The sequence below is a fragment of the Poecilia formosa genome, unplaced genomic scaffold (genome assembly GCF_000485575.1).
Source record: "Poecilia formosa unplaced genomic scaffold, Poecilia_formosa-5.1.2 Scaffold577, whole genome shotgun sequence".
Classification (NCBI taxonomy): Eukaryota; Metazoa; Chordata; class Actinopteri; order Cyprinodontiformes; family Poeciliidae; genus Poecilia; species Poecilia formosa.
This window is the reverse complement of record NW_006800516.1, coordinates 139,370-151,078: the sequence shown is the minus strand read 5'-3', so window position 1 is coordinate 151,078 and position 11,709 is coordinate 139,370. Positions and strand designations below refer to the sequence as shown.

The 11,709-nt window shown below is 38.9% G+C and overlaps 1 protein-coding gene and 1 long non-coding RNA gene across 7 annotated transcripts in view; one reads left to right on the top strand and one right to left on the bottom strand.

Moving 5' to 3' along the window:
* The window catches only part of shq1 (SHQ1, H/ACA ribonucleoprotein assembly factor), an 83,486-nt gene that overhangs the window by 47,818 nt on the left and 23,959 nt on the right, over window positions 1-11,709 (top strand). For all 6 annotated transcript variants that reach the window (XM_007540974.2, XM_007540975.2, XM_016665386.1 and 3 more), the window contains one exon: window positions 6,093-6,213. In XM_007540974.2, coding sequence (XP_007541036.1) covers window positions 6,093-6,213 — 121 coding nt within the window. The remainder of the gene's footprint in view (window positions 1-6,092; window positions 6,214-11,709) is intronic.
* Window positions 1,801-5,433, bottom strand: LOC107834294 (uncharacterized). The gene is made up of 2 exons (XR_001660079.1): window positions 4,020-5,433; window positions 1,801-3,954 (listed from the first exon to the last, which is right to left on the bottom strand). It is a non-coding gene; the product is annotated as an uncharacterized LOC107834294 (long non-coding RNA).

Here is an 11,709-nt window from a genome sequence, read left to right as displayed (position 1 = left end):
GGCAGAAATAGTTTGGAAACCACTGGGGGGGCCCAGGAGAAAAAGTTTGGGAACCCACTGCTTTAGAACAACATTAGATTAACTTTGTTATTTTGTTTGTATTTCCTTTTAACTCATGTAAAACACTTTGAATTGCCTTGTTGCTGAAAATGTGCTATATAAATAAAATGACCTTACCTTAAAATACACTAAGCACAAAATTAGTTGTTCTAACACACTTCAAGTTAACTAATCCTAAGCAAACTTGAACTATACTCATGATTAGTCTGACTTAAAGTAGGCTAAAATGTTATATACTTAGTATATTTATTTTCACCTGGGCTTTTACGCCCCAAGGGAGGGAAACATGAATTAGTGGAAAGTGGACTTTTGACTTTGATATCTTTAATCTTTAAAGGAAGAAGCCCCTACAGACTGTGAAGAGTCGACAATGTAAACACACTTTGATATTATCCTGCTGGTGACAATTCTAACACTGGTAAATGACAGCAAATTAGAGGCCTTTTAAGTCCCTGATTAGCATTTCATCGACTCACCAAGTAGGAAGATTAGTATTCGGGAGTGTGAGAGAAAAGACAGTTTGTCACTCTTGCCCCGCACTGTCTTTCTCTTATGTTTGAACATCTACTCCCGTTTTCAAACTAATATATTTTTTCAGTTCACAAAATCTAATATTCAAGCCCAGCTTTTGGTAGGAGTTACTGCTTTGTTCTGGGTTCCTCGTAAAGTCTGGAAATTGAATAAAAGGAACAAGTATGCAAAAATATTTTTTGAATTTATTCATTTCCATTGCTAAATAGTTGTGACTGTTGGTGCAAATAAAAGTTTAGCTTTTTGATCCATCCATCGACCTGTTGATCTGTCCATCCATAAGCCAGCCAGGCAACAAACAAACAAGCAAGCAAACACGCCAGTCAACATAGAATTGTGTAAGAACCCTGTTTATTCATGTTTCTTGCTGTACCCATCCATAGTTCAAGCATTATGCTAAAATGAGTAATGTGGCTCTCCCCTAATAAACTGTAACAGCACAGAAATTTGGCCTGGCTTGTGTCTAGAGTGTTTCCTCTCAGAATTACACTGCATCCTCATTAATTTGTCATAGTGAGGGAAACTATAATGCACACTCCAGTTTTAAGCCACTCCTTTCACAAGGCTGCTTAAACAATCACTCATAGGTATTAGCAAAACAAACCTTTCAGCAGTGGTAGACAGGTTAGGGCTGCAGAGGAAATGCTATTCAGCGGTAAATATTTAAGCAGCCCTGAGGCATGATGGCAAGTATTCCCAACAAGGCCCTCCACTTGCATTGGAAGTGTAACTCAAGAGCCATCAGAAATGCAGGGAGGAGCAGGGAGCGTATGGGACACTGGAGTTAGGAGGTATGGAGGCCAGCATCAGGATAATAGTGCTGCCATTCTTTTACCAACATGACAAGAAAACTAAATGTTCCCTGCGGCAGGATCCAGTCGACAGATGTCTTTGTTCATCCATCCATATATTTTACAGAAGATGCCGTAGTCTCCTGAATGTTGAGAAAGCTGGGAAAGCTCAGGCATCTGATCAGAGGGAAGTTAAAAAAACAACTGACCTACTTGTACGATAGTCATTGAAAAGTCAAAAAAGTGTACAACCGGGTTTGAGTGTGTTCAGGGTAGTGATTTTCTTTTATTGCTTTTTACCCTTAAGTAAAAACACAGAACACTTTCTGCAGGTGTATTTGCTTTACAAAACCTGCTCCTGCTCTTAGTGCCAGTAAAAAAGTGTCACCACTTGGAATGTTTTTTTTTTTTTTTTCCAAAAAGCTTTGTTGTTCATGACGGATTTGTAAAAGCAATAAAAAGGGTTAAAACATCCAAGGGAGTGAACTTTCTATACCTTTTAGGCATTGAACATTGGCAAAATAGTGTTTAAAAAAACTTTTTTATTGGTGTTCATTTGAAATAACATTTCATCACTGAAGCTCTTACAAAAAAAACTGAAGGTTTCATGTTCCCCAAGCCAATGATTTTTCACCTTAAAATCTCCACAAACTATGGAGAGTACAAACTGAATCTGCCCTGACTAAAAAGAGATAAGCTTCAAAACATCACTTTTCTCTAATACTTAAGACTACTGTTTTGCCCCAGTATGAGACTCCATCAACAGCACATCTCTTATTCATGCACTCCTCAAGCCTAAAAGCCTAGCCATTGTCTTCCTACACTATTCTAATCAGTTGTCATCACCATTCAGTTCTCCATCTGGGTTTTGTGTGGTAGAGCTGGATTTTTCAGGATGAATTTCTGGCCAGTCAGAAAACATGACCTGGGCTGAAGGAAGGAAACATCTAAATCATGCAGAGCAGTGTGCCTTGAGGACCAGGGTTGGGAAACATTGTGTTAGGCGTTTGGTTGCTGGAGAGGAATCCTCAAGAAAACGTGTTAGCGGCTGCGGAACACCTAAAACTGGTGTAGAGGTTCACCTACGGGCAAGACAGAAGCACCAAAACATCCTGCCAAAGATAGAATGGTTGGGTTGTGTTAGAATGGCTCAGTCAATTTTAAGTGCCAGACAGATGTTTTTCAATTCTCCAAATAAAAATGGGCAAATATGCTTGTAGGTCTGCGAAGCTGGTAGAGAGATTTAGCTTACCTGAATTTTACTAATTTAAAAAGTTTGATCCCTTCTATTTAGCTAGAATCAAAGTGTAACCTTTCCTCTAGTTTTCCACAAGCTGAGAAAATGATAGTCTTCCTGTTGAGAAAAAAAAGGCCAAGTCTTGCAAGCATATGTGCTTTTGCCTCATATGATCCAAATTCTTCTTAGGGCACAGCTCCCGTGTATAACCCCATGTTTTAAATGAGAACCAAATGTTAGTTTAAGCTTTTCCTCACTGTTCGTGTGTGCTGTTTGTTTGGATTGGTCCGGAATGCCCCTAGACAATGCCAACCAGCTCAGTGGAGGTTGGGAAAAGCTGATTCTCTGACCCTCATGGAGTTGTTGGCCACACCATTAAGCTATTTAAATGGTTGATTGGAAGGGAGGCTGGAGCAGTTCAGTTTGTTGGATCATTTTGAGAAAAAGCATACGTCGGAATGGTAGGAGCAGATTTTTTGTGGTTCTGCAAACCTGAGCTGTAAACCCAAACCATTTCAAATCACACATGCAGTGGGGCAGGTGTCACTTATGTGAACTTTGCACTTACAGCAAATGGCTTTTGTATATTTTAATGCAAACTTTTTTGTTATATTCACTTTTTAAACTTTAGTTAATTTTCTTCAGTTAAAAAGTTTACACATGAAATAACCTGTAAAAGGCTTTTGTTGTATAACTGCTTATTAAAAGGGGACATGTTATGCAAAATTTATAATTTACATGTTTTGTACTTCCAATTTTGTCTTTACTGCTTCTGAAAACAACCCAAGCACTTAAAAAAATCTACCCTGAAATTTTTGGCAATGACAATATTTTTGCTGTCTAGAAAATGAGCCATTTCAAAAACCTTATTAATGTAATGTCACAAAACAAAATCCAGTTCACAAATCAGAGATGTACAAGTTCATTGCACTTGACTTATAACAGAGATGAACTCCTGTTACCTGGTGTGGGTCTTCGGACTGTGATTATAAGTCAACGGCTGCCCAACCATGTCATGCGTCCTCGTTTTGCATTGCTAACCTTGAAAAATGATGGCCTAATTTGGTGTGCACAGCTTGCAGAACTGTACAGAGCGTCTACATTATGCATTTGCGGCACTTTCCTGCAAGGTTTTTCAACAGGTTTACGAAGACCATGTTGAAATATGTGATGAGGCAAAATATTACTTATCACATCCAAATTGGCGTTCACTCACCTCATTGACTTCCTGTATTTTAAATGCTTACGTGATCTAGGTGTGTACAGGGAGCTGAGCGAATACTTTTGATAATATTGTGTGTTTTATTTTCCTCTAGATCTAACAGCCAAATTGATCTCTCATCTGTCTGTCTGGGAATCAAATGTCAGGATGGAGCAGCTGTTAGAGGCTTCCCTTGTACCCGTGGCACAATGCAGTCAGACAACGAGCTGAATTAGAGCTGCATAACATATTGAATCATAGTTGATATCGCAGTGTAATTGTATGGAAATCAATATTGTCATCAAAGGACTGCTTGGAAGCAATATTTGGTAGGACTGTATATGTCAAGTGTCTTCCATTCAAGTATCTGTCCAGCTGGATGTGTTTTAACAGGCCTTTATGCCAACTCCTGAGCTGTGGGGGGAGGATATTTTGTAATTATAAAGTATGAAAGACTGGATTGTATTGTATGTCCTGACAGCATGAAAATTAAATATCTTTCTGAACTTAATCAAAACTGAATCTTTAGAAATGTGTGTAGAGCTGAGTGTTAGAAAAACCTAAGAAAAGAAACATTTCGCAAAGTTGTTCTATTGGGTTGAAGTCAGGACTCTGTTCAGGCCAGCCAAGTTCACCCACACCAGACTCTGCCCTCCATGTCTTTATGGACTTCCTGAAAAACAACTTCACACCATAGTCCCCCCTCCACCAAACTTTACATTTGGCACAATACAGTCAGAAAAGTACCGTTGTTCTGGCAACCGCCAAACCTAGACTCATCTATCGGATTGCCAGATGGAGAAGCGCAATTTGTCACTCCAGAGGACGTGCTTCCCCTGCTCTAGAGTTCAGTGGCCGCGTGCTTTACACCACTGCATCCGATGCTTTACATCACTTGATGATGCATGGCTTGGATGGTGCTGCTCCAAGTCATGGAATGGAAATCCATTCCATGAAGCTCTCTGCACACTGTTCATGAGGCCCACGTGAAGTTTGAAGGTTTGTAGTGATTTACTCTGCAGAAAGTCTCAGCCTCTTTGCACAATGCGCTCAGCATCCGCTGACCCTGCTCCGCTAGTTTACATGGCCTACCACTTGGTGGCTGAATTGGCCTCAATATTGACCTATTTTACATAATTTTTTATAGGGATTCACAATATATCGGTACTAACATCAGTTTTGGCCAGATGTAGTTGTTTTATCGGGACACACAATATATTAATACTCTTATTGGCTTTGGAAAATTTTAGTCATGTTTTATAGGGATGCATAATATATCTGCACTAATATCGATATCGCCAAACTTTAATAACTTTTTTAGGGATTCACAATATTTCTACTCTAACATCAACTTATACATTGGTATAGGCCTTCTTCATCCGGAGGTTGACGCTGTCAAGACGAGAATTTGCACATATTCTAGTCATTTTTAACTTATTGATATCCGTCCAATAAATAAAAATGGGATATTTAGGCATGCTGTGGTGGCGCAGTGGTAAAGCACAACCCATATAAGGATGACCCTTTCCGCATGTCTTTCCCCTCTCTCATTACCTACTGTCTTGTCAGACTACTCTCAAATAAAGGTCACTAGAAGCAATAAAACCTTTAAAAACAACAACAACAAATAACCTGTATTTATTTCCATCTTCTTGCTGTTTGTTTCTGACAGTGATGCATTGCATTATTATTATTGTGAGGAGTTAAACTGAAGCAGAGAACTCAGCAGTGTGATTGTTTTCTTTCAAGGTGTAGAAAGGATTGGGAAATATATATATAAATATATATATGCAATATTGGTAAATATTGGTTATCAGCCACAGCTGCAATGAAAATATTGGATTTTGGTATTGGGCCAAATTTTTATATCAGTGCAATCCTTACAACTCATCGCACAAAAAACACCAGCATCAATACCAAAGTTGCACACTCCAGATAGAACCAGCATTAAATAGAATGCAAAATGAATTTGAAATAGGTTTCTAGTGTCAAGGGGTTGTTAAACACACACTCAGGTTCTTTGTCTCCTATGTCTCAAATGAGTCCCTTCTTACCCAGGAACTCTTTTTGAAACATACGGATCAAATTACCCTGCAGCATGCTAGGATTTCCCTCTCATCTCATACCTTGGCTTTTATGTATGGAACAAAGACTGCAAGCCTTAAGATGGATGCTGCATCTGCCAGCAGCCACAGCACATTCTCATCCTCTGTACAGACTTCAAATAACACTGTTTTTCCATTTGCCTTCCACGCTGTGTTCCCGTGCCAAGGAAAAGCCTGTGTCCTCAAATGCCTGCTGGATATTCATAAAGTCTTCAGAGAGAACGACCCAGCCTACATACTGAATGACTTGTACATCACGGATTACTGCATCTGGATCCAGAGGGTCAGGTAAGTTCATCCAGACACACAAGTCCATGCTCAGTTTCATACACCACCATCTTGAGGGAATTACCTTCAGAGCCGTGGGAAGTGCCACTCAGCTCTTATAAAACATTAGTAATTTAGATGAGAGGTCCAGCCGAATGATTTGTCTCAGTAGGGACAGTTCAAGAGTGCAAATAGTTCAATCGGTTATTTCTCTCTCCTTGTCTAGCAGAAGTAGCAAAACTGAGTCATAAAATAGCTATCTTCATACATTTTCTTAGACTCAATAGGGTTATTTTATGTAGACAACACTAAGCATGTTATAGTCTGAGCTACAATAGATTGACTTGGATCAAAACATGTCCATGTGTTAGAATTACGGTTGGTATTTTAACCAATGTCAATTTTATTTATAAAGCACTTTAAAAACAGGTATTAACTGCACCAAAGTGTTGTGCAGTATTCATGAAACACAAATTAAAACAGATAGGACAAATATTTATAATGACTGGCCTTATCGGAAAGCCAAACAATAAAAATATTAGTTTTATTGAGTTTTGTTAAATTCAACTAATTAATTACATAGATTTTCACATGATAAAAATTTTATCGCAATAATTTTGTTTTTTTACATTCACAACTCCCGAGCTGAAATATTTGCAATGTGTTTCTGATGCACACATAAATCTGATGCACGCGGCTGCACCCTCATTAGACAAAATTAAAGAACAGTGGCAGCTGGAGATGAGATTGAGAATAACTGAGTTAGAGTGGCAGCAGGCAACAAGGCTTATTCATGATTCATCAATATGTATCAGACATGGTTTAATACAATTTAAGGTGGTTCATAGACTTCATTTGTCAAATAGTAAACTCGCAAAGTTGTTTCCAGGATTGGGTGAAGTGTGTCCAAGATGTAAAAGCGAGAAAGGCACTCTTGGTCATATGTTTTGGGAATGCCAAAAACTGCAGACCTTCTGGAGAGCTATCTTTAAGACCCTGTCGAAATCGTGGAATATTAATATTCCGCCGAATCCTCTTTCTGCAATATTTGGGGTTGTTCCTCAGACATGTTGTGTGTCCACCCGACAAGCTTCAGCTGTAGCCTTTTCCACATTGGTTGCTCGACGACTCATACTTCTATCATGGAAAAAAGAGGCACCTCCCTCCTATAAACAATGGATTAAGGACTTGCTTTCAAATCTCAAAGTTGAACAACAGAGATATGCTGTGCAGGGTTCTGCGGACAAATTTTACAAAGTATGGCGGCCATTCTTGTGTCACATTGAGGGACTTCCAGCCAATCAGTCAATCCAGCATGAAACTAACTAAGTAACTAAGTCAACCTTCCCTTTTTTTTATGTTCTGTAAAGGATGTGTTGATTTGAATGTTTGGGTTTGTAATCTACTTTGTTGAAAACCAATAAAAATATTCAAATAAAATATTCAAATAAATCTGATGCACAAGCGACATGCGACGGACAGTAAAGCTGCTTCTCTTGGCCCACTGGGAGTTACATTTTGCTTCAAAACCCATTGACAGAAGCAACAGGAGTTGAATAATTTTCTACTTTCTTGTGTAGCATCATTAGCCCACGTGTGCTCGTCTACATGTACAAGCTAGAAATTTCACATGCATGAATTATGCTGTTTGCTCTTCTGGATGAGGTCAAGTGACTGTCGCCTCACCATGCAAGTTTCATAGAAATGAATGGAGAGGGAGCAGTGCTGACTACTGTCACCGAATGGACATTTCCTCAGTTACCTACCAGGCTCCTGGTCTCCTACCACAGAGCGTAACATAAAGCCCGATGAGGAGGAGAGAGCCAGGGAAACGCTGGTTTAAAAGGCGAACGTGACAGTTGCTGTCTGGGAGCGCTTTGGCTTCAAACTGAATCACTGGTGACTGTGTTCATCACAGTCACCAGTGAACCACTGAACCTGTGGAGCTGCTACGCTGTAAAACAGTAGCAACTAAACAACTGCCATATCCACATCTAAATTGCACCAATGCATCTTGTGGGTGGCGGCTCCCTTTCCCCCCTGCCAGGAACCGGAGGATCTGAATGTGAACTCCAACCCCATCCCAATTTTTTATTTAAAAGGTGTTTCAGACAAGGTGTATTTGCATTGTTATGCAATTTTTATGCTATTTGTAAACAATGGTCTCAAAATGACACTAATATTGTTTATCGCAACAATTTCTGGGACAATTAATTGGCCAGCAAAATTTGTCATTGTAACAGGCCTAATAAGGAGTTCCTGAAACACTTAGACTAAATAAATTTGTAAATTATTGAAAAAACTATGAGCTTCCACAATAAATTGACTTAGAGGGAAAGAATACAACTGCACACCATGCATTTTCATATTGCATAATTTTCCATCCACTTTACAGTTCTGTGCTACTACAGCTTGAGGTTTGGGGTTGTAATGTGACAAAAAAGTCCAGGGTGTGCAAGTCACTGTAGCTTTTCAAGCCTAACATTGAGAATCTGTGCTTTGTTCTTCAGATGATAGAGGTCCTCCGCCTTCCCCTCCTCCTAGTTCATATTGAAAAATTACTCACACACTTTAAATGTGAGCCTGCAAGCATATTTCTCAGTAATGAGCTCTGTTTTACTCTTGGCCAAAGTTCAGCTGAGTGGTGTGCTCATCTGGAAAAAAGCCCAGTTGAAAAATGTGTGCCTGATGTTGTAGGCTCGGTGCCCAGATGTAGACATAATAACAGGTCCACAGGGATTTAGTGCAACCCCACCACCACCACCGCTCCACCCACTTCAAGACTTTTCCAGTTCCGAATCTGAAGTTCTGCTCTGAGAACGGTTCAAATGTTGGAATGCAAGAAATCAGCTACAGGGTTTAAGTTTGATGGCTTGCGTTTATGTCCTCAATTGAAGAGTCATCTGGACTGTAGGATTGAGAATTGATATTTGTGAATATTTCCAAACACTTACAGCTGTGAATCATGGCTTTGTCACCCTGTAAAAGAAATCTGTCCGAGAATTCCCTATATATGCATGAGCTGAAGACAATTTTTTCATGTGTAGAAAAGTTGCATAAACACAAGTTTTTTTTCCCCAATTAAATTCAATTCTAAACTTATTTTATCTCAAAGAAAAACTTAATGTTGTCGTAACTCGTATCATCCAAGTATGTTCAGAATGGTTGGATCTCTGGCTACAATCAAGTAGCTTGCCATCATCAGTGTGTGAATGTGTGCCTGAATGGGAAAGAAAGATGAAGTGTTGTTGAATCTCTTCAAAAGTGCTATACAAGTCTGATGTCAGTTCATTTAAAAAGGCCTCTGAGAGAAGACTGTTGCTGTATCAGTTTTATGATATGCTAATGGCTCAATTTATGGTCAGCAACATGTTATGGATGTCATGATTTGTGAGGAGTGGTGAGGGAGGACGCAGGCAGACCCAGGTTGAAGTGATGATGATTTAATGAAAAATCCATCGAACTGAACAACAGGCAGCAAGACGTTACATGATGAGGATCCGACAACAGACAAAGGCAACAGGTGGGACTAAATACACTGGGAGGGTAATCAAAGAAACGAGACACAGCTGGAAACAATCAGGATGGCACAGAGATTCATAGGAGAAAACAGGACACAGAAAACCTCAAAATAACACACAGAAAAACACAGATCACCACAATGGAAATGTCCAGAACTTTATTGCTTTCATTTTGATTAATTATTTACGTAGGTTTTAACAGAAACATTTTTTTTAATGCGATTAATTTTTTTTTCTTGCATACAAAAGTCCCTGGCCTGAACCTTTGTATTTGGTACGTCTGTAAATTTGAAGCCCAAACAACAATGATGGTCAACAACGCCGCTTCTCACTTAATTTTTTCTTTAAAAAAATTATCTGATGGGATGCTGGAAAACATTATTGTTGTGTTCAAGATGTGCTAAAAGGAGTTAACTTATCAGCAAAGCTATTCGAGGATACAACAGCATCTCAGTGCTAAACATGTGGCAGCAGCACAGATGTCCCCAACGCTAATGCAGTTCACATTTCTAAAGAAGTTTCATGAATGATCAGGGGTTTCTGAAACACTGGAAAGCTGCATAGATATAATAGCACTTTGCACAAATCTTATGGTTGAATAGCCTAAATAATAGATTAAAAACAATAAATATTCTCGTTGTTGACCTCATGTGTCTAATTATTCAATAATTTAGCAGTAAATAGAATTTTAAGATATTTATTTTGTTGACATATGGTTTCTGATTAGAATGCAATTAGTTTCAATTAATTAATTACAGACCATGGAATTACCTCAAAAAATTTTTTTTTTATACGAGTCCCGTTTGGCACTATGAGTTGTTGATAAGCAGTGCTAATCCACTTTATTTACTTTTCCTGCTCCTCTTAAAACTCTGTCAAAAATCTTGTTTTAGTTTGTCAACATCTGGCTACAAGTAAACAGAACACTTTGCATATGAAACTCAAGGCTTAAACTTCCCACATTGTGATACTAAGAGCTTAAGGGTGAAACCTCACCTGTTTTAGGTGAACCAACCAATCGGAAGGCAGATGTGTTGAGCTTTAACCAAAGATAGATGCATTAAATTTACTTTAATTTAATTTTAGGAAAGCAAAGACTGATGTTACAAACAAATTCTTGAATCTGGAGATAGCGGAATAGGATGGAACACTGTAAATTAAATTTAGACGTGTTGGTATTAAAGGTAGCAAAAATTCCATCTATATAAAGATCACTAAATTTACATAAGCCTGCTCTCCACCACTAAGTAAAGACAGGATCTTATATGGCTGCCAGGAAAACATGGTTATCACATATGGGACTATAGACATGTAAACTATAGTTCATAGACTGTCCAGGGGTGTCAAACTCCTGTCCTCAAGGGCCGGTGTCCTGCAACTTTTAGATGTGCCTTTGCTGCACTACGCCGAATAGAATAATTAGGTCATTAGCAAGGCTCTGGAGAACTTATCTACACAAGGAGGAGGTAATTAAGCCATTTCATTCCAGTGTTTTGTACCGGTGGCACATCTAAAAACTGCAGGACACTGGCCCTTGAGGACTGGAGTTTGACATCTCAAGTCCTTCAACATATTGAAGTGTTGGTTGTGGCCAGATTTTTAGGGTGGAGATTACAATTGGGCATGAAGAGTATTGCTTAGGGGAGATAGGGAGCTTTGAGGTAACTAATGCAGGGATTGATGATGGTTTACATCCATTCAGTTCTAATTGGTACCAGTCAACATCTGATTGTTGAAGCAATCAGACTGTTTGTAGGTTTGCTCCCCAATAATACATCAGGTTGGGTAGAGTCACATTACCCTCTTCTTTGTGTCTCTGAAGGAATCGCCTACTGATTCTGGGGTATTTATAACCTCATAAGAACAAGGACAGCTGTTCATCAAGAAGTCTGAAGAATGATTTTAAAAGAAAACTGAAATATTCAGAAAAAGATACATAAATCTTGGCAATATATTCATTTTACTACATGCTACTTTGCCGGCTAAGGATAAATTT